This window comes from Coregonus clupeaformis, unplaced genomic scaffold, assembly GCF_020615455.1.
Source record: "Coregonus clupeaformis isolate EN_2021a unplaced genomic scaffold, ASM2061545v1 scaf0005, whole genome shotgun sequence".
Classification (NCBI taxonomy): Eukaryota; Metazoa; Chordata; class Actinopteri; order Salmoniformes; family Salmonidae; genus Coregonus; species Coregonus clupeaformis.
Window position 1 is genome coordinate 2096391 of NW_025533460.1, and position 25946 is coordinate 2122336.

A 25946-nucleotide genomic window follows, 5' to 3' on the forward strand; every position below is an offset into this window, starting at 1 on the left:
GGGCCTGGACATGTACTGGCTTAAGCAGGGGGACACGTCTGGCACTGCAGGATTTGAGTCCCTGGCTGCGTAGTGTGTTACTGATGGTAGGCTTTGTTACTTTGGTCCCAGCTCTCTGCAGGTCATTCACTAGGGTCCCCCGTGTGGTTCTGGGATTTTTGCTCACCGTTCTTGTGATCATTTTGACCCCACGGGGGTGAGATCTTGCGTGGAGCCCCAGATCGAGGGAGATTATCAGTATGTCTTCCATTTCCTAATAATTGCTCCCACAGTTGATTTCTTCAAACCAAGCTGCTTACCTATTGCAGATTCAGTCTTCGCAGCCTGGTGCAGGTCTACAATTTTGTTTCTGGTGTCCTTTGACAGCTCTTTGGTCTTGGCCATAGTGGAGTTTGGAGTGTGACTGTTTGAGGTTGTGGACAGGTGTCTTTTATACTGATAACAAGTTCAAACAGGTGCCATTAATACAGGTAATGAGTGGAGGACAGAGGAGCCTCTTAAAGAAGAAGTTACAGGTCTGTGAGAGCCAGAAATCCTGCTTGTTTGTAGGTGACCAAATACTTATTTTCCACCATAATTTGCAAATAAATTCATTAAAAATCCTACAATGTGATTTTCTGGTAAAAAAAAATCTCAATTGTTCTGTCATAGTTGACGTGTACCTATGATGAAAATTACAGGCCTCTCTCATCTTTTTAAGTGGGAGAACTTGCACAATTGGTGGCTGACTAAATACTTTTTTCCCCCACTGTACTGGTCTTTATTTGGATGTATCAAACTGAAACAAGCATATGTCGATAAAATGAAGCACACACATATCTATGAATCTCTATTCAACACTCAACATATTCAGAACTTAAAGGAAACATATTGCTCATTTACCATCTACCAGGGTACTGCCACTTTGAAAGTATGTTCCTATAGCATTATTCTAGCTATGTATGCCAATAGAGATGAGAGCAGCATTTGTCTCCAAGATAGATAGTCTGACAGACAGCTTTCCTGACAGGTGGATGGCTTCATAATCTTTGGTGTTGCAGACATAAATAATCATAAAAAACCTTTTGGAAGGCGGAGAGAGAGGTACAGAGATGGACAATGAAGAAGAAACAGTAACTTTGATGTCATCAATCCTGAACAATGTCAAAAACCAGAGATCAAGTGTGATGTTTACTAGGGTAACACTAGGTTTTAACAAGGTATTGTTAAACTCAGCCCTTTATAATATTATGGCAACATAACATTACATTTACGTCATTTAGCAGACACTCTTATCCAGAGCGACTTACAGTTAGTGAGTGCATACATTTTCATACTGGCCCCCCTTGGGAAACTAACCCTCAACCCTGGCGTTGCAAGCACCATGCTCTACCAACTGAGCTACATGGGACATCTGATTGATGGCATCTGTATGATCTTTTCTTGGCCATACCCTCAACCATGATTGAAAAGGAATTGCCTTCAATGAGGAGAAAGGGTTCTCCTTCTAAAATAAGGCTGATCTGCCTGGTTACAGTTAAGGCTTAGAAACACTGGTCAGAATTCCTAACGAAACCCGCCAATTTTACGAATGTTTGTCTTTGTTAAAACTAGAATAAATTCATCCAAGGTTTAGTTAACTTCTGTGGAACAGTTTGTTATGGGACAGTTTGTTTTTAATGGCACTTTCATGTTATGTTATGTGTTTTCTGGGTAGCGTCCTCATTTTCTCTAACAGATACAATAGAATGTGTTTACACTAGACATGTACATCTCCACTGGACTGATCTGGGCTGGTTGGCAAGGTGTCATGGTTGTCATTGAGTTTCATTTAGTGTCTCTAGGATAGATGTGGATGCGTTTTAGTTAAAAACTATTTCACACTGGCCTGAAAAACAATATCATAGTGAACAACACAGTGCTCTGGAACAGAAATCAACTTGAAGAAACATTAAATAATCTCTTCGTTTGTATGGACCATGTTGAAATGCAAAACACAATAAAAAAAATCCTATGAATCTCTTACAAAAGAAAAAAAGCTTCCATCTAAAACTCTTGGAAAGATCTTTCCCTACTTCTAAAATCTAGATTACTGAAAATAAATTTATAAAAAACATGTTTTAGAAAAACAACAACAACAAAACGCATGACAGCTCAGAAGGGTTCAAGTGAAAGCCCAAAAAGAGAAAACATACTTTACTTCTTTCTACAAAAAATTAAAACCAAAATCATTGACAGTCAGGAATTAAAATTCAGGAGACAACAGCAGCATTGAGAAAGACTTGCAGCTCCCTTTCTCAACAACAAAGGACTGTTATTAAGGACTCTTCTCAGTCCTACTTTTAACTCCCCTCATTGTTTTACTTTTTAATTTATTTGTTTTAGCTATTTTGCGCTCTTTGTACACATATTTCATAGTAATCCAACTGCTCAAATCTAAGGCATGTACAATTATTTGTCTGTCTACTTTGTACAAAAGGTGAAATTCACTATGGACATCTGAACAGCTACCAGAACAAAACCGCTTAAAACCACTTCTTATGGACACTGTTGTGACATGGACACTGTTGTGACATGGACACTAGCACCCAACACGCAAACCAGGTCAACTACTTTGTATAATATTTATTATATTATCTATGAATTCAAGCATAGTTGCAGTTAATAAATGTAGGTAATAATGTCAAAAGAGTTTGCATTTTATGCACTGTCTTACTTTACCTTTGAAGGTAGAGAGAGGACCTTGTTATTGTATTGTATAGTAATAGTAATCATTTATTCAATGTTGAAAATACTATTGTAACTTTCAGACAATCCATTTTGTCTCAAGTTTTTTTAAATAGAAGGTGAAATTTGGATGTGTCATATTACATTATAAACAAAATAAACATTAGTTAATTTTCTTCTCATAACAAAGTTTTACAGCAATATCAGATTTTCTTACTTTTTTATATCATTTAGCTCCTATGAATTTTTTATAAGTGATAATATGTTTATTGCCAGTGTTTGGCTTTTACCGGACTTGTTAAATAAAGAATTTCATTAAATAAAATCTACACAATATGCAAGTGACATGTTTGAATATTTCCAAATATCCGAAAATAGAACTATGATGTACATATAAATAAGAATGATCATGATTGTCCTCTGCTCATAACACATTCGGAGTGTTTATGAGGGAATGCTTAATAAGGTTTAAGTTTGACATTATTTTAAATAATTTATAAATAATGAATGTTACCATCTGCCAGTGAGTTAACTGAGTTTTGCCTTACTGGATCAGTTTTAGGGAGAAGTAGCTTTAAACGGTTTGTTTAGCATTTTCCATTCTTAAAAGTAGCCTATACTAGAAATATTATACCAACTAAATGTGTTTATTTACTTTTTAAAATCTGTACAAAACATTGTCCAACTGCTGTGAATAGAATGTCCAAAAATAGACATAAAACAATTAAAATTAATGTTTGCATATTTTATCCAAAAATTAAAGACACATTGTGTTGTTACTCTTTTCCTTGTATAACTCTGAAACTCCAGAATGCTTTAAAATAAAAAAGAAGAATTTGTTATATTACATGCCCAAAAATAACGCTCTGTCTTTATCCCTTTCCTAATTTGTTTCTTTGTTAAACTTCTTTGTTTATTTACTTTTTTTCAGTTATTAAAAGAGATCAAAGCTTCCATTGCAGAAGGCTCCCACCTATGGTTGATAGACTCTTGAAGAAGAGAGAGGAAAAGTCCCAACGAAATAAGCATTGTCTTCTTTTTCAAAGCACACACGTGTTCCTTTTTTCATCCGTGTTCAAGTCCGATGCTTGGTGTTGTTGTGCGGAGCTCTGCTATCCTCCTGTAGAGAACCAACTCTCTGCGGTTCAGTCTGCAACATGGCCTCCTGACCACGAGCTGCAACACACACACTTACCTCTGTCACGCTACTCCTTTTACATAATAGATGTAACATCCAAAATGTAATAAGTCTACATACTCTCCATATCATAATGTATCTGTGTAAATCATAATATAAATAAATACATGTTTTTTTGAAAGTGGTCAATATCTGACAAGCTTTTGTTTTTTAGTAAACCGTGATAACATTAATTGGCGCCTACATGTAATGTTCTGACATGGACCTAGTAGGCAAGGACAACATATAAGTTGTCCTGTACACTGAAACTAAGTTAGCAGATACAGTGCCTTGCAAAAGTATTCATCCCCCTTGGCGTTTTTCCTATTTTGTTGCATTACAACCTGTAATTTAAATGGATTTTTATTTGGATTTCATGTAATGGACATACACAAAATAGTCAAAATTAGTGAAGTGGAATGAAAAAAATAACTTGTTTCAAAAAATTCAAAAAAATTGATAACAGAAAGTGCGTGCATATGTATTCACCTGCTTTGCTATGAAGCCCCTGAATAAGATCTGGTGCAACCAATTACCTTCAGAAGTCACATAATTAGTTAAATAAAGTCCACCTGTGTGCAATCTAAGTGTCACACCTGTTCTGAAAGGCCACAGAGTCTGCAACACCACTAAGCAAGGGGCACCACCAAGCAAGCTGCACAATGAAGACCAAGGAGCTCTCCAAACAGGTCATGGACAAAGTTGTGGAGAAGTACAGATCTGGGTTTGGTTATTAAAAAATATCAGAAACTTTGAACATCCCACGGAGCACCATTAAATCCATTATTAAAAAATGGAAAGAATATGGCATCACAACAAACCTGCCAAGAGAGGGCCGCACACCAAAACTCACTGACCAGGCAAGGAGGGCATTAATCAGAGAGACAACAAAGAGACCAAAGATAACCCTGAAGGAGCTGCAAAGCTCCACAGCGGAGATTGGAGTATCTGTCCATAGGACCACTTTAAGCCGTACACTCCACAGAGCTGGGCTTTACGGAAGAGTGACCAGAAAAAAACCAAAAGAATAAGCAAACACGTTTGGTGTTCGCCAAAAGGCATGTGGGAGACTCCCCAAACATATGGAAGAAGGTACTCTGGTCAGATGAGACTAAAATTGAGCTTTTTGGCGCAAACCCAATACCTCTCATCACCCTGAGAACACCATCCCCACAGTGAAGCATGGTGGTGGCAGCATCATGCTGTGAGGATGTTTTTCATCGGCAGGGACTGGGAAACTGGTCAGAATTGAAGGAATGATGGATGGCGCTAAATACAGGGAAATTCTTGAGGGAAACCTGTTTTAGTCTTCCAGAGATTTGAGACTGGGATGGAGGTTCACCTTCCAGCAGGACAATGACCCTAAGCATACTGCTAAAGCAACACTCGAGTGGGTTAAGGGGAAACATTTAAATGTATTGGAATGGCCTAGTCAAAGTCCAGACCTCAATCCAGTTGAGAATCTGTGGTATGACTTAAAGATTGCTGTACAACAGCGGAACCCATCCAACTTGAAGGAGCTGGAGCAGTTTTGCCTTGCAGAATGGGAAAAATCCCAGTGGCTAGATGTGCCAAGCTTATAGAGACATACCCCAAGAGACTTGCAGCTGTAATTGCTGCAAAAGGTGGCTCTACAAGGCATTGACTTTGGTGGGGTGAATAGTTATGCATGCTCAAGTTCTGTTTTTTTGTCTTATTTCTTGTTTGTTCCACAATAAAAAAATATTTTGCATCTTCAAAGTGGAAGGCATGTTGTGTAAATCAGATGATACAACCCCCCAAAAAATCCCTTTTAATTCCAGGTTGTAAGGCAACAAAATAGAAAAAATGCCAAGGGGGGTGAATACTTTTGCAAGCCACTGTACAGTCGTGGTCAAAAGTTTTGAGAATGACACAAATACTAATTTTCACAGTCTGCTGCCTCAGTTTTGATGATGGCAATTTGCATATACTCCAGAATGTCATGAAGAGTGATCAGATGAATTGCAATTAATTGCAAAGTCCCTCTTTGCCATGAAAATGAACTTAATCACAAAAAACAATTCCACTGCATTTCAGCCCTGCCACAAAAGGACCAGCTGCCATCATGTCAGTGATGCTGAGGACTGGGGTAAAGTCATTTTCTCTGATGAATTCCCTTTCTGATTGTTTGGGTATCCGGAAAACACCTTGTCCGGAGAAGACAAGGTGAGCGCTACCGTCAGTCCTGTGTCATGCCAACAGTAAAGCATCCTGAGACCATTCATGTGTTGGGTTGCTTCTCAGCCAAGGGAGTGGGCTCACTCACAATTTTGCCTAAGAACACAGCCATGAATAAAGAATGATACCAACACATCCTCCGAGAGCAACTTCTCCCAGCCATCCAAGAACAGTTTGGTGATGACCAATGCCTTTTCCAGCATGATGGAGCACCTTGCCATAAGGCAAAAGTGATAACCAAGTGGCTCGGGGAACTAAACATCGAAATGTTGTGTTCATGGCCAGGAAACTCCCCAGACCTTAATGCCATTGAGAACTTGTGGTCGATCCTCAAGAGGCGGGTGGACAAACAAAACCCCACAAATTCTGACAAACTCCAAGCATTGATTATGCAAGAATGGGCTGCCATCAGTCAGGATGTGGCCCAGAAGTGAATTGACAGCATGCCAGGGCAGATTGCAGAGATCTTGAAAAAGAAGGGTCAACACCGCAAATATTGACTCTTTGCATAAACGTAATGTAATTGTCAATAAAAGCCTTTGACACTTATGGAATGCTTGTAATTATACTTCAGTATACCATAGTAACATCTGACAAAATTATCTCATAACACTGAAGCAGCGAACTTTGTAAAGACCAATACTTGTGTCATTCTCAAAACATTTGACCACGACTGTACAGGGAGGGGTTGAGACTTCAAACTGAATTGAAAGAGTCTTCCTTGCCTCAAGGATGGCACAGGACAGCTGATATTTGACATAACCCTACCTTAGCTTCACTTGGTGTGCTGGTATGAGTAGTTTGTGTGTTCTGCAGGTGTCTCCATAGCAACCTGTTGCTGTTGTCCTCCGTTCTCCTGCAAGAAAAGGAAGGAAATGGAGTGGAACAGTAGTAATAGGTCGCTGAGTTATAAACTGCTTAAGTAATTGATTGGTTGTTGAACTCTTTTGTAAAATAAACCCCCTTTTGTCATCCCCTTAACTTGTTCTGCATAGTTAATGCTTATGGTGTCGGTCGGGGGCTCACCTCTACAGGGACACTGGAGGGAGGCACTGGTTGGTACTGGGGTATGTATGTCCCCTGCATAGTTGTGTTGGCAGGCATAAACTGTGACAGGACGAGAGGAGAAGAAATGACAGTTATTACTGTGTAGAGATCAAACTGAGACACAGGCAACTGATTTTCTCTTCACTTTCAACTGCAAATCAGTACAACTCGATTCACGTTAACTCAATTCAGGTTAGTTCAATGGGGGTGGGGTAGTAGAGTGGGTAGTTGAAGGGAGTGTAGGGTGGAGGTGGAGTGGGTATCTGTAGGGTACTAACCGTGCCCGTGCTGCCCAGGGATAGGTGGCTGAGCTGCTGGGTCATGGTGCCCATCATGGAGGTGGGCTGGATAGACATGGCATGGTCCATGGTCGGAGTCAGGACTGTGCCCTGGGAGAGAGGTGGAGGGAGAGAAAGGGAAGGAGAGAGAGAAAAAGGGTATGTGAGACACTGAGAGAAGTGGAGGGAGAGAGATGGATAAAGAGAGAGGGGGGTTCCAACGAAGAGAAGGACAAATAGCCAATAATTCAGAGACATGATTATAGAGATTGACAGAGAGATAGAGGGAGAGAGAGAAAGAGAGAGGAATATAAATAGAGACAGAATGACAAAGAGAAGAGGAGAGATAGAGAGATAGATGAGCAGAACAGCAAGCTAACCAGATGTAAAGGGAATAGTAAGGAGGAAGCTGCAGCAGCAGAGGTAGATAATACTATATAATACTCACTGCAGGCTGCATGAGGTACGACTGGTGGTGCATCCAGGAGGGACTATGTAGCTGGAGAGAGAGAGGAGGAAAACACTGGATCTTTACACACAAACAAACAGGGGAGAATGAGTGGAGATGAAATCTGAATCTGGATAGAAAAATAACAATGACATAGCTCCAACGTCTACAGAAATGTCCTCCTTCATGCATTTGTGAATGGTGGTTTGGTGGTGGTGGTAGTGATGTGTGTGTGTGTGTGTTCAGTGTTTGACCTGGAAGGATGAGACGGGTGAATGCATGTAGGGAGAGAGGGACGTCTGGGCGATCATCCGGTTTGGGGTCAGACTGTAGGGTGACGAATAGAACCTGCACAACACACACACAAATCAAGATGTATGACTGTCAGATTATTTTATAGCATTTATAAACATTAATAAGCATTTATAATCGCATGTGCATGAAAGTTATTATAAAGTGATGCCAAATGATTGAACTACAAAATGTTACACTGAAGTAGATGATTGCAATAAAATAAAGTAGTGTTGCAATGTCTTCTGCGTCTACCAGGAGTCACTAGTTCACCACAGACAAAACACATGACTTGTTTTTGTTGGTGGGCTGAATTTCTGTTTTTGTCTCTATTCTCACCCATTCTGTAAGGCTGTGGGGTCATATGCTAGCGTCATCCCTCCCTGGGAAAACAACACAAATCATTCAGAATAAAGACATAAAGGACACAATCACATATAAAAATCTAATATAAAAATAGTTGTTAAAGCCCCCATGCAGTCTTTGTAATTTTATTTTAAAATCATCACTGTATGTCTAATAAATCACTGTGTGTGTTTGTTTAAATGAAAATAACTCAAAAATATATTTTCTATCATTTAATTCCCTGAGCCTCCTTTGGTCCTTGAAATGCTCAGTCTCCTCATGTTGGTGTTAGGAAACAAATTAGAATACATTTACATACACAGCCCTGATTGGCTGATAGGATGGTCTAGAGCCCACCCCTTACCCATACACACACCAAATCAAATAAATGTTTATTTGTCACATGCTTTGTAAACAACAGGTGTAGACTAACAGTGAAATGCTTACTTACGGGTCATTTTCCAACAATGCAGATAGAAAGTGACACAAGGAATAAATACACAGTGAATAACGAATACCAATAACGAGTCAAAAATAATATGGCTATATACAGAGAGTTCCAGTACCAAGTCGATGTGCAGGGGTACGAGGTAATTGAGATAGCTATAGTGCATTCAGAAAGTATTCAGACCCCTTGACTTTTTCCACATTTTGTTACATTACAGCCTTATTCTAAAAATGATTAAATTGTTTTTTTCCTCATCAATCTACACACAATACCCCATAATTTTTGCAAATGTATTAAATATGAAAAACGGAAATATCACATTATTATTAGTATTCAGACCCTTTACTCAGTACTTTGTTGAAGCACATTTGGCAGCGATTATAGCCTCGAGTCTCCTTGGGTATGACACTACAAGTTTGGCACACCTGTATTTGGGGAGTTCTCCCATTCTTCTCTGTAGATCCTCTCAAGCTCTGTCAGGTTGGATGGGGAGCGTCGCTGCACAGCTATTTTCAGGTCTCTCCAGAGATGTTCGATCGGGTTCAAGTCCAGGCTCTGGCTGGGCCACTCAAGGACATTCAGAGACTTGTCCCAAAGCCTCTCCTGCGTTGTCTTGGCTGTGTGCTTAGGGTCATTGTCCTGTTGGAAGGTGAACCGTCTGAGGTCCTTAGCGCTCTGGAGCAGGTTTTCATCAAGGAGATCTCTGTACTTTACTCCGTTCATCTTTCCCTCGATCCTGACTAGTCTCCCAGTCCCTGCCACTGAAAAACATTCCCACAGCATGATGCTGCCACCATCATGCTTCACTGTAGGGATGGTGCCAGGTTTCCTCCAGACGTGACGCTTGGCATTCAGCGCAAATTCAATCTTGGTTTCATCAGATCAGATAATCTTGTTTCTCATGGCTGAGAGTCCTTTAGGTGCCTTTTGGCAAAATCCAAGCGGGCTGTCATGTGCCTTTTACTGAGGAGTGGCTTCCGTCTGGCCACTCTACCATAAAGGCCTGATTGGTGGAGTGCTGCAGAGATAGTTGTCCTTCTGGAAGGTTCTCCCATCTCCACAGAGGATCTCTGGAGCTCTGTCAGAGTGACCATCGGGTTCTTTAGAGCATATGTAGAGCATCTACACTGAGCTCTTCAGTACGAGCCATTCTACTGCCAATGTCAGCAACGGGTGTGGCTAAAATAGCCGAATCCACTAATTTGAAGGGGTGTCCACATACTTTTGGCAATGTTGTGTATATAGGCTTGCCATAACAAAGGGGTTGAATACTTATTGACTCAAGACATTTCAGCTTTTCATTTGTAAATAATTTGTTTAAAAAAATTTACTAACATCATTTCACTTTCAAATCAAATCAAATCAAATGTCATTTGCCACATGCGCCGAATAGACCTTACAGTGAAATGCTTACTTACAAGCCCTTAACCAACAATGCAGTTAAAAAATTAATAAATAGATTAGTAAAAAAATAGAAATAGCAAATAATTAAAGAGCAGCAGTAAAATAAAATAACAGTAGGGAGGCTATATACAGGGGGTACCGGTACGGAGTCAATGTGCGGGGGCACCGGTTAGTCGAGGTAATTGAGGTAATATGTACATGTGGGTAGAGTTAAAGTGACTATGCATAGATAATAAACAGAGTAGCAGCAGCGTAAAAGACGGGGTACAGTGATGTACTGGGCCATATGCAGTACCCGTTGCCAAATCTTTTCAGTCTCCTGAGGGGGAATAGGCTTTGTCGTGCCCTCTTCATGACTGTCTTGGTGTGTTTGGACCATGATAGTTTGTTGGTGATGTGAACACCAAGGAACTTGAAGCTCTCAACCTGTTCCACTACAGCCCCGTCGATGACAATGGGGGTGTGCTCAGTCCTCTTTTTTTTCCTGTAGTCCCCAATCGTCTCCTTTGTCTTGATCACGTTGAGGAAGAGATTGTTCTCCTGGCACCACACGGCCAGGTCTCTGACCTCCTCCCTATAGGCTGTCTCATCGTTGTCAGTGATCAGGCTACCACTGTTGTGTCGTCGGCAAACTTAATGATGGTGTTGGTGTTGTGCCTGGCCTGGCCATGTAGTCATGGGTGAACAGGGAGTACAGGAGGGGACTGAGCACGCACCCCTGAGGGGCCCCCGTGTTGAGGATCAGCGTGGCAGATGTGTTGTTACCTACCCTTACCACCTCGGGCGGCCCGTCAGGAAGTCCAGGATCCAGTTGCAGAGGGAGGTGTTTAGTCCCAGGGTCCTTAGCTTAGTGATGAGCTTTGAGGGCACTATTGTGTTGAATGCTGAGCTGTAGTCAATGAATAGCATTCTCATGTAGGTGTTCCTCTTGTCCAGGTGGGAAAGGGCAGTGTGGAGTTCAATAGAGATTACATCATCTGTGGATCTGTTGCGGTGGTATGCAAATTGAGTGGGTCTAGGGTTTCTGGGATAATGGTGTGGATGTGAGCCATGACCAGTCTTTCAAAGCACTTCATGGCTACATACGTGAGTGCTAAGGGTCGGTAGTCATTTAGTCAGGTTATCTTAGTGTTCTTGGGCACAGGGACTATGGTGGTCTGCTTGAAACATGTTGGTATTACAGACTCAGTCAGGACATGTTGAAAATGTCAGTGAAGACACTTGCCAGTTGGTCAGCGCCTGCTCGGAGTCCACGTCCTGATAATCCACCTTGTGAATGTTGACCTGCTTAAAAGTCTTACTCACATCGGCTACGGAGAGCGTGATCACATAGTCATCCGGAACAGCTAATGCTCTCATGCATGCTTCAGTGTTGCTTGCCTCGAAGCGAGTGATTTAGCTCGTCTGGTAGGCTTGTGTCACTGGGCAGCCCGCGGCTGTGCTTCCCTTTGTAGTCTGTAATAGTTTGCAAGCCCTGCCACATCTGACAAGCATCGGAGCCGGTGTAGTACGATTCAATCTTAGTCCTGTATTGACTCATTGCCTGTTTGATGGTTCGTCGGAGGGCATAGCAGGATTTCTTATAAGCGTCCGGGTTAGAGTCCCGCTCCTTGAAAGCGGCAGCTCTACCCTTTCGCTCAGTGGGGATGTTGCCTGTAATCCATGGCTTCTGGTTGGGGTATGTACGTACAGTCACTGTGGAGACGACGTCATCGATGCACTTATTGATGAAGCCAGTGACTGATGTGGTGTACTCCTCAATGCTATCGGAAGAATCCCGGAACATATTCCAGTCTGTGCTAGCAAAACAGTCCTGTAGCTTAGCATCTGCGTCCTCTGTCCACTTCCTTATTAACCGAGTCACTGGTGCAACCTACTTTAGTTTTTGCTTATAAGCAGGAATCAGGAGGATAGAGTTATGGTCAGATTTGCCAAATGGAGGGCGAGGGAGAGCTTTGTACGCGTCTCTGTGTGTGGAGTAAAGGTGGTCTAGAGTTTTTTTCCTCTGGTTGCACATTCAATGTCACTTTTCATCCTTCAACTAAATATACTTTCCTGCAACCCGCCTCAGCCAATGTGGAACGTATTCTATTATTACTTATACCTTTTTATCTAGAACCTCCGGCTGAAACTAGCTACTTGCTATTAGCCACCGTTAGCGGTTTTCACCATTGTCCGTGGCCTGCACTACCTACCAGCCAGCTCTAGCCTAGACAATTATCGGCCAGTCTGCACAGTCTGCACAGCGCGCTATCGACGCAGAACATATCGGATTTTCTGCCGGAATCACTGAATCACTGGACCTTAACACCGGATCATCGCAACTAGCTAGCTGCAACCGAATGGATGTTGTTGTTGGCTAATCACCACTGTCCCGAAGCTAGCACCAGCTAGCCTTGAGCTAGCCTCGAGCCAGGCCCATCTCCCGGCTATCTACCTCTCTGTCAACCGGACGGGACCTCCTAGTGTCAACACAGAGCCCCGCCGATCCATCATGACTGGTCTGCTGACGTAATCGTCTGATGTGGTTTCAACAGGCTTCCCATTGCGACGACCACGAAGATCCATCTGCTCGCACCGGCCCGCTAGCACACGCAATCAACAGCCTCTACCTCCAAAACATCGCCGGCGGAGGAGAGGCACTCGGACCTTGAATATCTCACAATCAAATGCCGACGGTATTATCTCCCAAGATACCTTATGCAAACTGGAAACCACATATCCTGATGCTGCATTTATTGTAGCCGGGGATTTTAACAAAGCAAATTTGAGGACTAGGCTGCCGAAGTTCTATCAACATATCGACTGTTGTACTCGCGCTGCTAAAATCCTCGACCATTGCTATTCGAACTTCCGTGATGGTTATAAGGCCCTCCCCCGCCCTCCTTTCAGCAAATCTGACCACGACTCCATTTTGCTTCTCCCTTCCTATAGGCAGAAACTCAAACAGGAAGTACCCGTGCTAAGGACTATTCAACGCTGGTCTGACCAATCGGAATCCACACTTCAAGATTGTTTTGATCATGCGGACTGGGATATGTTCCGGGTAGCTTCTGAAAATAATTTAGACGTATACACTGAAACGGTGACTGAGTTTATCAGGAAGTGTTTAGGTGATGTTGTCCCCACTGTGACTATTAAAACCTACCCTAACCAGAAACCGTGGATAGACGGCAGCATACGTGCAAATCTGAAAGCGCGAATCACCGCATTCAACCATGGCAAGGTGACTGGGAATATGGCAGAATACAAACAGTGTAGCTACTCACTCAGCAAGGCAATTAAACTGGAAAAACATCAGTATAGAGACAAAGTGGAGTCGCAATTCAACGGCTCAGACACGAGACGTATGTGGCAGGGTCTACAGACAATCACGGACTACAAAAAGAAAACAAGCCACGTCGCCGACGCCGATGTCTCGCTTCCAGACAAGCTAAACACCTTCTTCGCCCGCTTTGAGGATAACACAGTGCCACTGATGAGGCCCACTACCAAAGACTGTGGCCTCTCCTTCTCTGTGGCCGACGTGATTAAGACATTTAAGCATGTTAACCCCCGCAAGGCTGCCGGCCAGACGGCATCCCTAGCCGCGTCCTCAGAGCATGCGCAGACCAGCTGGCTGGTGTGTTTATGGACATTTTCAATCTCTCCCTTTCCCAGTCGGCTATTCCCACATGCTTCAAGATGGCCACCATTGTTCCTGTACCAAAGAAAGCAAAGGTAACTGAACTAAATGACTATCGCCCTGTAGCACTCACCTGTCATCATGAAGTGCTTTGAGAGACTAGTCAAGGATTATATGACCTCTACCTTACCTGTCACCATAGACCCACTTCAATTTGCTTACCGCCCCAATAGATCCACAGACGATGCAATCGCCATCACGCTGCACACTGCCCTATCCCATCTGGACAAGAGGAATACCTATGTAAGAATGCTGTTCATTGACTATAGCTCAGCATTCAACACCATAGTACCCTCCAAGCTCATCATTAAGCTCGAGGCCCTGGGTCTGAACCCAGCCCTGTGCAACTGGGTCCTGGACTTCCTGACGGGCCGCCCCCAGGTGGTGAAGGTAGGAAACAACATCTCCACTTCGCTCATCCTCAACACTGGGGCCCCACAAGGGTGCGTGCTCAGCCCCCTCCTGTACTCCCTGTTCACCCATGACTGCGTGGCCAAGCACGCCTCCAACTCAATCATCAAGTTTGCAGATGACACAACAGTAGTAGGCTTGATTACCAACAATGACGAGACCACCTACAGGGAGGAGGTGAGGGCTCTGGGAGTGTGGTGCCAGGAAAATAACCTCTCACTCAACATCAACAAAACAAAGGAGATGATCGTGGACTTCAGCAAACAGCAGAGGGTGCACCCCCCTATCCACATCGACGGGACCGCAGTGGAGAAGGTGGAAAGCTTCAAGTTCCTTGGCGTACACATCACTGACAAACTGAAATGGTCCACCCACGCAGACAGTGTGGTGAAGAAGGCGCAACAGAGCCTCTTCAACCTCAGGAGGCTGAAGAAATTCGGCTTAGCACCTAAAACCCTCACAAACTTTTACAGATGCACAATTGAGAGCATCCTGTCGGGCTGTATCACCGCCTGGTACGGCAACTGCACCGCCCACAACCGCAGGGCTCTCCAGAGGGTGGTGCGGTCTGCCGAACGCATTACAGAGGGCAAACTAACCGCCCTCCAGGACACCTATAGTACCCGATGTCACAGGAAGGCCAAAATGATAATCAAGGACATCAACCACCCGAGCCACTGCCTGTTCACCCCGCTATCATCCAGAAGGCGAGGTCAGTACAGGTGCATCAAAGCTGGGACAGAGAGAATGAAAAACAGCTTCTATCTCAAGGCCATCAGCCTGTTAAATAGCCATCACTAGCACATTAGAGGCTGCTGCTGCCTATTGAAATCACTGGCCACTTTAAGAAATGGAACACTAGTCACTTTAATAATGTTTACACTACTCATCTCATTTGTATATACTGTATTCTATTCTATAACATTCTACTGTATCTTAGTCTAGGCCGCTCTGTCATTACTTGTCCATATATGTATATATTCTTAAATCCCATTCCTCACTAGTTTTGTGTGTATTGGGTTTATGTTGTGAAATTGATATTACTTGTTAGATATTACAGCACTGTCGGAGCTAGAAGCACAAGCATTTAGCTACACCCGCTATAACATCTGCTAAACACGTGTATGTGACAAATAAAATTTGATTTGATTTGATTTGGCGTTCTTGGGCACGGGGACTATCCCAGTTTGTATTACAGACCGGGTCTGGGATAGGTTGAAAATGGCAGTAACGACACTTGCCAGCTGGTCAGCGCTGATTCGCTGATAGGATGGTCTAGAGCCCACCCCCTTACCCAGATGGACAGTCATTGGTATATTATAATCAGATCACATTGCAACGTCATGATGTGAGCCAAAATTTCCATCCCACCTGAACAGGTTGAAATTTCAGGAATTTTTTTCAAACAGCTCTTACACAAAAAGGGCATTATCATTTTCACAATTTCAGAGTGTTATTTTGACCTTGTAGTGTGGAAATATCATTAAACAATGTTTTTAACTGCACTGCCCCTTTAAGAATGTTTAGGGTTAGACACACAATCCATATCTCTGTGAGATCAGATTCCAGCTCTATCTTGCTTTGACAATGACCTCTTGTTTAAAGTTTTTTTGGAACTAACATGCAGTCTCGAACTCCAAAAAAGAAATAAATGAAATCCTCCACCCGTGTAATCAATCCCCTCACCATCTCTCCATCCCTGGCCCAGGGCCTGCCATTCTGAATGTACTTCCCCTGGTTCTGCCTCTTTTTCTGTCCCCCGTCTGCAAACTTGCACAATAATGGTTCCGGGGGCACTGTGGGAGAGAGAAACAGACGAAATCAGAGGGTCAATTCCATGGGAGGCTAGGAATAACAATCCACAGGAAGAGTTGAGGAGTAATGCCAGGAGCCTGGGATCAGAGACCAAGGTCCTGTTCAGACAAAACCCCCAGCCCCTAGCCTCTTAGTCTCTCTAGACAGATGGGCTGCCTCCAACAATGTACCAATGCTCCAGTTTACATGTCTTTAGAAGTTCCGGCATCAGTTGGGACAGAGAGGAGGTGTCGGAAATGGGACATGCGTCACCGGTGATGTCACTGCCGTATCCGCTTGTTGCCCTAGCGAAATGGCAGATGCTAAGTGGGATCATTGGTACGTCCATACCCTAAACCCTAACCTTAACCCCAACCCTAACTCTAACTTTTATTTCCCACCTTTATTTAACCAGGTAAGCCAGTTGAGGACAAGTTCTCATTTACAACTGCGACCTGGCCAAGATAAAGCAAAGCAGTGCGATAAAAACAACAACAACACAGAGTTACATTTGGGATAAACAAAACGTGCAGTCAATAACACAATAGAAAATCTACATACAGTGTGTGCAAATGTAGTAAGTTATGGAGCTAAGGCAATAAATAGGCCATAGTGCAAAATAATTACAATTTAGTATTAACACTGGAATGATAGATGTGCAGAAGATGATGTGCAAATAGAGATATGGGGATGCAAATTAGAAAAATAAATAACAATATGGGGATGTGTACAGGTGCAGTGGTCGGTAAGCTGCTCTGACAACTGATGCTTAAAGTTACCTTAACCACAATCACAACCTAACCCTTTAACCGTTTAAAAATGTCAACTTCAATGGGGTGATGTAAGGATCCCACTTAGACTTTTCCCTAGCTAAACATGAGCACAATTCCTGCCCGCATTTGAAGCCCCACCTACCCAAACTCGTGATTTGTTGGGAGAGTTGTCTGTCTGAAGAGAACATTCGCCGGAACAAATGTTTTTCCTCTTTCGAAATGTCCAAGAGAATCAGACATCCTCCCCAGACCTAGTGGTCTGGGTTTCTGAGACTACTAACCTCTAGATACGTGTGGAGATATGAGAGGATTTGATAGGTTTAAGCAATATGGTGTTAGCTCCACCTTTACCTCTGAAACACCCACAAATCTAGAAATGTAAACTAACTGTTATTAAGTAACTGGTTCCACAGCCTTTTTTTCCTTTGCTAAACTTTTCTGTCTAAGTGTTACCTGAACATAACACTTTTAGTTGGCCCAAACATGAGAAAACGTAGGCAAAAATGATGTCAACTTAAACTGATGTGTTTGCTTAATTTGTCTTGTACCGTATGTTCATTGAACTAGAAATGATCATTTTTGGCATCTTACCTAAAACAAAAGACTTTGTGTCAACGTGTATCAGAAATGTAAGTTGAAAACATTGTATGTTATAAGCACTGCCTGTGTGTAACTAGGTCCACATCCATTTTGGGGGGTAAAATTCCAAAATAATAATTTATAGTTGAATGAACAGACGAGACAAATTGATCAAACACATTTTAAGTTGACATAATTTTTGCCTATGTTTTCTCATGTTGGAACTAAGTTTGGGCCAACTAAAAATGTTAAATTCAGGTAACATTTTGACAGAAAAGTTTAGTAAACTTAAAAAAGACAGTGGAACCAGTTACTTAATAATATTTAGTTTAAACAACTAGATTTTTTTTACAGTGTAGGCTAGATTGAAGTTGTGCCATATTGCTTATACCTGTCCAATCCTCTCAGATCTCCACACATTTGAAGGGGGTAGGGGATAGCGATTGTTTCTGGACACAGCTCTTGATTTGCCATCTGAAGTGAATGACTGAGGTGGTATCATAACATCTGGGCTTGGTGGAGAACACATAGATGAGACAGGTAGAGAGATCTGCTCACCTGGAACTCCCGGTGGAGTCTTAATGAATTTGCCATTAAAATTTTGAATAATGGCTTCACACCTTTCTGTGGACTCCATCCTGAAACACAGTCAAACATTCAAGTGCATTAGAGAGACCCTAGTGTGACCCCTGTTGTTGCTGATATAGCATGTAGGGAAGAGTTGGGTAAGTTGATTTTTTTTAAACATTCAGCATCACTCCGTCAGGAGAAATATAGTATTATTTCTAACAAATACACTGAGTGTACAAAACATTAGGAACATTAGGACCCATGTCGTCCAAAAAGTTGACTCAAGTTTGCCAAAAAGCACCCGGAAGCACCTGGATGATCATCAAGACTCTTGGAACAATGTTCTATGGACAGATGAGTCAAAAGTATAACTTTTTGGATGACATGGGTCCCATTATGCTTGGCGAAAACCAAACACTGCATTCCACAGTAAGAACCTCATACCAACGGTCAAGCATGGCGATGGTAGTGTGATGGTTAGCTTCTTCAGGAGATCAATGATCATAGTAATGAATGAATGAGAGATCTCTTACATGTCAACATCACAAGCCTGACATTTTTAAAGAGACAGTGTACAATTGTCAATGTAATGCATCTCCTTAGGAAAATTGTGCTTTTACAAAATGTAGAAACCTAATATACCACAAACGACTTTATAATTTCAATAACAGGTATTCGTATCAACATTTTAGCTTTTATAATAAATGAATGTCTTTACAGTGTACATATTAGTTTCTAGTGCACAACATGTAATTCAAAAGTAGCTAGTATTCATATAAGCCCAATGTAGGTTGTATCTCAATCAATACAAAAAATCTCATTTTCTGGTGCTCCTAAATTTCATGTGCTGCTCCTAACTTTTTAAAGTTGGGAGCAACAGTGTTACCAATGAAAAATGCTAATTTATAGCCTTGGCTACAAGGATGCACTTTAATTCTGTTTAGGACCTCATATTGAAGCTTATAGAGACCCCAACTGATGTATAGAACAATCTTAAAACGATCTACTTTGGTTTAGATACAAGCATCATAAAACCTCTAACACAATAAATGCATTTGACTTGGTGAAAATCAGTTTTTTGGACTTAACTTGCTTACCACTTTTTTACATTTACATTTAAGTCATTTAGCAGATGCTCTTATCCAGAGCGATTTACAAATTAGTGCATTCAACTTAGGATAGCCAGTGGGACAACCACTTTTTTTTTATGGGGGGGGGTTGTTGAAGGATTACTGTTAGACTATTCCAGGTATTCCTTAAAGAGGTAGGGTTTCAAGTGTCTCCGGAAGGTGGTCAGTGACGCCGCTGTCCTGGCGTTGTGGGGGAGCTTGTTCCATGTGGTTTCTTCTTTCATAGACTCCATGAAATAATGACCTCTTCCAAAATATTTGGTCAAATTATAAATTTTCAGTATGCTTTCCTAGATACAAGGGTGGCTAAACTTACCCCTTTGGTTCAACTTAGCCCACTCTCCCCAACCTATGACTGATAATCAGTGGTGTAGTGGTGCCTGGAGAAGTGGGTATACTCTTATTTGCCAAAAAACCTGTACTGTGCAAGTAGGCTAATATTAGGCCTACTATTGAAATAGATAAATGAGCCTGTCAACTGAGTCAGAAATTCACAGGTTTCTGATTTTACATTATTATTATTTTTCGCTCTCAATAACCACGTCTCCATCCAACCTTTTTATATGAGTAAAGGCCTGATGGAAACCACAAATTTGTCGGTAAACTTCCCAAATGTCAACAAAAACAAAGTACGCTAGACAATGTGTGTCGTTTTGTGTCAATAAAATTAATTATGCGAGAAAAGGTGGTGGACACGCTTTTATGAGCCAATATTTATATAACAACTATCATATTGAAGTAAACTTGGAGTCACGCGATTACATGTTGTGTGGTCCTCCCATTTCGACTCGGGAAAGCATGCAGTTTATTAGGCTACAGATGAAATAAGTTACGATGAATTATTCGGTACATGATCGGAATTGAACCGCAAAATAAATGTTTATGTGCACACAGCCTTTTACCCGCAAGTCATTTTGATGGAAACACATCTCAGGTGGGAAAATTCACATGTTGTTTTTATTATGCAGATTTTCGAATATTCGCATGAAAATCTTTCGCCAATTGGATGGTAGCCTAGATAAATTCACAGTTTGTTTTATAGAAAAACAACAAAATTCCACAACAATGCTTTAACCACATCAGGAGACCACTTTTGAGGTCTGGGAAAAATCTAAGAAATTTAGATTTTTTAGTGTAGTTACCCTTTAATTCAAGTGTGCAGGCATCTAGCACTGTTGTTTGGTTGGCGGTGTTTCTGTAGCTCATATGAGATGGAGTTTGTACAACAAATGGCAACTGGATTGATGCTAATAATCATATAATTCTGCCAGGTGGGCTACTTTGTAGCTAGTTAACATTTAATTGAGAAGGTTTTTGGGAAAACCTTTCTATCTACCAGAAGACGGTTAGGCCTTGTCTAGCAGGCAAAGGCATTATCCTAGTCATATTAGCAACCCATAATAGTTGTTGCATATTTAGATCTCCTATCTTCCAAATTTTCTAACAGATATTCCTATCTCTGTCCATGAAACAGCTCGCATGTGCGGTGCGCATTTTAGAACATATTTTTCCCACAAATTGCATTTTGGAACATTCCTGTTTTGGAACATTTGCGCGTACTGTAGGCATAATGCCGTGTGCACATTGCTGTGCTTAAAATGTGAAGAAATAATAGTTTATCAAAATGTTAAGCTAAACATTCTGATCTGTTCCATAGGCCTTATTAACTGATATAACATATACCTCCACTCCACTACTTTGATACGCATCCTGGGGATTAAGAAGTGAGTATACGCAATGCCCAATGAAAAAAAAGTGGGTATAGGCCATATACCTGCGTATACCCTCTACTACACCACTGCTACTATTGTAGCATGTAGTTTTAGCTGCAGGTGTAGCATGTAGCATGTTGCTAAAGATGCTGCTAGTGTAGCATGTAGTGTGTACCTGGCGAAGCCAACGCCACGGCTGGTCCCGTTGGCATCGCGGAGGATGCGTGTGGAGATGACCTGGCCGAAGGACTTGAGCATGCTCTCCAGCTCCTGCTCGTCCATGGACACAGGCAGGTTGGAAATGTACAGGTTGGTGGGATCCTGCTCCTGTTGCTGCATAAGGAAAACACACAGACAGGGTAAATCAGACTCACAGTGTGTAATCACAAACAAAGAGGTTTTACATTCACTGTTTAAATTCTGTTAGATATATTTGTGACGTCATGGTTATGAAAGATATACGATATAACAAATTAGTATTGTCAGTGGTTTATGACTGAATGTGGGTTGTATGTGAGTGCTTTTGTGAGTACAAGAGCACTTTTCACCTCTTAAAAACACATACAACTACTAGAAAATGTAAGCATTTTAATGGAGGAAAAGTATGTGGAAATGTGGAAAGACTGAAAAAGAGCCCAGACCAGAAGAATGAATAAAAGAGGAATGCGAGACGATTCTGATTCCAGGGCTCAAAAGTGAAACCAGGCGTGAAGTTAAGAGTTCGCACAACAACAGGAGCTTAGCAACCGGGTCCATAGGAGTTGTGCTTCTATCAGACAATCTGCTGTAACTGAGGGAGGTAAAGGAGAAAACTATAGGGTGTGGGAGAGACAAGGGGGAATGAGGAGAATGGAAGAGCAAAGAAAATAGAGGGGGGTACAGTGGGAGAGAGGAGAGAGGGAGGAACTACAAAAGTGTCTGACTGTACACAGTCTTTTTTCTCTGTCTCATGCAATAGTCTCTCTCTCTCTCCTGATACAGTCATTCCCACAGTCTCTCTTTCCCTCTCACAAACGTTTTATGCAACATTTGAGAGAGCACGAGGAAACAACAACTTGTTATGAAATGTTATAGTGAATATCAGGTTACCGGGTTCATGCCCCAGGGAGTAATTGAGAGGATATGAGCTTAGGTTTAGATATAGTGTTTAAAGCTAGCATTTCAGTCAAGTCTAAATTCCAGTTCCACATACACCTCATCACCACCAGTCAAAAACACCACCCACACAACTGACACCACCCCATATGACTACAATACATCCCGCTGTTCCCTCCATTTCCATCTCCCTCCATTAGGACAGAAACCGAGCCAAAATATAGGTTCCATCAACAGACCAGTAATTCCACACTTATCTCTGTTGATCCATAAGCAAAGAGTCGGCTTGAACCTGAGTCAAACAGACAGGAGAGCCGAAGAACACAGGTAGCTGCCTCCTGAAGCTTCAGTTTGAGGTCAAAAGTATTGCGCTACATAGGGAATAGGGTGCATTTGGGACGCATCCTCAGTTTGCACAGGGAGTTCAGCAGGAGTTGAGCTGGGTGTTGTACCATGCTTGTCACTCTGTTGATCTGACAATGAGGAATTCCTGGGTGGATTTATGGTACTGAAGCGTGTCAACACACAGCATCCTGAAACACTTCTCATTGTCTCGCAGTGATTGGCCTGGCCTCCCACGAGATAGAAAGCTCTTTAAATTAACCAGGATTCAATGTGAGGGAAAGTTCAATTTCTGGGATTTAAACCACATTGGTGGTTAAGGAGACACTTCCTTGTTACACAACTCAGTGGCACTGTGATCAGTCACATAGATAAGACTGACTGATCTATCTAATCCTGTTCTGCATGCGGGGCCAACATCTCTTAAAAGGTTCCTCTGATGCTGATATTCAAATGATGTCTGGACAACACCCAAGCACACCACAAATGAAATGTAATCTCTTCATCGCTCTTTCGCTCTTTTTATCCAACTCTCCCTCTCTTTTTTCTCTCTCTCTCTCCCCTGGTGACACACAACCCCGGAGTCTTGCTCAGTGTGCATCTACGGCGACACGCTGGTGTGTGTGTGTGTGTCAGGCAGGTGGTGAGTGTAAGCTGACATCTGTACGCAGAAAGGAAGGCTCTCTAGTAAAGTAAAGAGCTGTTGATTTATAACACTTTCCATTGTTTCCCTGTCCCTCCCCACCAAGCCCATAGCCAGCCCCATAGCCAGCCCCATAGCCAGCCCCATAGAAAGCCCATAGCCAGCCCCATAAACAGCCCCATAGCAGCCCCATAAACAGCCCCATAGAAAGCCCAAAGCCAGCCCTATAAACAGCCCCATAGCCAGCCCCATAGACAGCCCCATAGACAGCCCCATAGACAGCCCCATTGGCAGCCCCATAGCCAGCCCCATAGACACTCCTCTGTAGAGATGACTGACTGGCTGGGAGTTATTATAACGCTCAGCATGGCCCACACTGTTAAAGAACCAACACACTGGAAACATGAAAACAACATGACCCACATTCAGTGACAGTACAAGGAAAGAACCTGACTAATGCCAAAATATTCGATTTTAGTGTCTGATTTCAGATTTAGACAGACACTGTTTAAATCAGAGATGCAAAAATCGGGGTGGTCACCAGTGTCAGTATCTGTGGTTTTCTCCTAGCCTTTTAATCAGAGACTGAGTTATACCTGGGTAACCTAACGACCCCTAAGCCCAGGTCAGAAGGCCAGGCTATGATGCAGAGTAGCTCACTGTAGCTCACAGGCCCAAATTGACTTCTTATAGGGCACTCTCCTCTGTTTTGGCCACTACCAACTCCTCAGTTATACTGTTTATGTAAGTTAGGCTCTTGTGTTCTAAATTCTATTACAGTGAGTGTTTGGATACAATATCTGGGTAGCAGGAGGAGTGATTTGGTGGACCCTGATATTCAGTTGCATCGCTCGTCTGTCTTAATTCTGAAGTGAGTGTATTAATTCCTGTGCTGGTCCATCTTCACTCTGTAGTAGTGAAGTGACTTGGACCCTGTTGCAGGGCTGGGGTGGAGTGATTGTAGCCCTATAGTGTCGCCCCCAGGCTCAGATACAAACCCAGGCAGGCACAGGCCAGCTCATTGTCCCCGTCCCATTGACAGCGGGTGCAGTGGCACCCTTCCCGGGGCCCTCTCAATGGGGAGCCTGAGAGGCACAGAGGGATCAGCTTAATGGGCTCACAACAGCCCCTTTGACTGCAAACACCCACACAAAGAGCTCAGGACAAGGCCCACAGCAGGGGCCGCTTAGCAGGACACACATATAGCCAGCCACACAAAGGAGGAGGGAAAGAGGGAGGGAGGGATGGGTGAAAAAGGGCAGGGGAGATGTGAGAATAGAGGTGAAGAGGAGAGGAAGAGGAAAGAGTGGGAAGAGGAGGAGAAACAACCAGTTCCATCTGATAGCCTTCCTGTTCTCCTCGAATGCTGTGACCTCTTCACCCTCCCTCTCTCCCTGCCAGCCAACTGCCAGTTAATAAAGATCTTGAGATGGTGCCAAGAGGACACTTATCACCATTCAGGCCATAACAACATACTGTACAGTATAAGAGCTCACCTTTGATACCACTGGGAATGTTGGAGGGAGTGCGTTTGCATGAACACCGTCTATGCTTTTTGTGGTTCAATGGGGAAAAAAAGTATTTAGTCAGCCACCAATTGTGCAAGTTCTCCCACTTAAAAAGATGAGAGGTCTGTAATTTTCATCATAGGTACACGTCAACTATGACAGACAAATTGAGATTTTTTTTCTCCAGAAAATCACATTGTAGGATTTTTAATGAATTTATTTGCAAATTATGGTGGAAAATAAGTATTTGGTCACCTACAAACAAGCAAGATTTCTGGCTCTCACAGACCTGTAACTTCTTCTTTAAGAGGCTCCTCTGTCCTCCACTCGTTACCTGTATTAATGGCACCTGTTTGAACTTGTTATCAGTATAAAATACACCTGTCCACAACCTCAAACAGTCACACTCCAAACTCCACTATGGCCAAGACCAAAGAGCTGTCAAAGGACACCAGAAACAAAATTGTAGACCTGCACCAGGCTGGGAAGACTGAATCTGCAATAGGTAAGCAGCTTGGTTTGAAGAAATCAACTGTGGGAGCAATTATTAGGAAATGGAAGACATACAAGACCACTGATAATCTCCCTCGATCTGGGGCTCCACGCAAGATCTCACCCCGTGGGGTCAAAATTATCACAAGAACGGTGAGCAAAAATCCCAGAACCACACGGGGGGACCTAGTGAATGACCTGCAGAGAGCTGGGACCAAAGTAACAAAGCCTACCATCAGTAACACACTACGCCACCAGGGACTCAAATCCTGCAGTGCCAGACGTGTCCCACTGCTTAAGCCAGTACATGTCCAGGCCCATCTGAAGTTTGCTAGAGTGCATTTGGATGATCCAGAAGAGGATTGGGAGAATGTCATATGGTCAGATGAAACCAAAATAGAACATTTTGGTAAAAACTCAACTCAAATGCTGAGTTGCATCCAAAGAACACCATACCTACTGTGAAGCATGGGGGTGGAAACATCATGCTTTGGGGCTGTTTTTCTGCAAAGGGACCAGGACGACTGATCCGTGTAAAGGAAAGAATGAATGGGGCCATGTATCGTGAAATTTTGAGTGAAAACCTCCTTCCATTAGCAAGGGCATTGAAGATGAAACGTGGCTGGGTCTTTCAGCATGACAATGATCCCAAACACACCGCCCGGGCAACGAATGAGTGGCTTTGTAAGAAGCATTTCAAGGTCCTGGAGTGGCCTAGCCAGTCTCCAGATCTCAACACCATAGACAATCTTTGGAGGGAGTTGAAAGTCCGTGTTGCCCAGCGACAGCCCCAAAACATCATTGCTCTAGAGGAGATCTGCATGGAGGAATGGGCCAAAATACCAGCAACAGTGTGTGAAAACCTTGTG

The 25946-nt window shown here is 42.7% G+C and overlaps 1 protein-coding gene across 2 annotated transcripts in view; it reads right to left on the bottom strand.

The window, feature by feature from the left end:
* Positions 1 to 1315: 1315 nt before the first annotated feature.
* Positions 1316 to 25946, bottom strand: part of LOC121577554 (RNA-binding motif, single-stranded-interacting protein 2) — a 59043-nt gene continuing 34412 nt past the window's right edge. For both annotated transcript variants that reach the window (XM_041891259.1, XM_041891258.1), the window contains exons 5-14: positions 21173 to 21330; positions 18144 to 18223; positions 16126 to 16235; positions 8486 to 8529; positions 8110 to 8203; positions 7856 to 7906; positions 7408 to 7518; positions 7109 to 7189; positions 6851 to 6938; positions 1316 to 3882 (exon numbers count right to left, since the gene is read on the bottom strand). In XM_041891259.1, the coding sequence (XP_041747193.1) occupies positions 6858 to 6938; positions 7109 to 7189; positions 7408 to 7518; positions 7856 to 7906; positions 8110 to 8203; positions 8486 to 8529; positions 16126 to 16235; positions 18144 to 18223; positions 21173 to 21330 (810 nt within the window). In that variant the 3' untranslated portion in view covers positions 1316 to 3882; positions 6851 to 6857. The remainder of the gene's footprint in view (positions 3883 to 6850; positions 6939 to 7108; positions 7190 to 7407; positions 7519 to 7855; positions 7907 to 8109; positions 8204 to 8485; positions 8530 to 16125; positions 16236 to 18143; positions 18224 to 21172; positions 21331 to 25946) is intronic.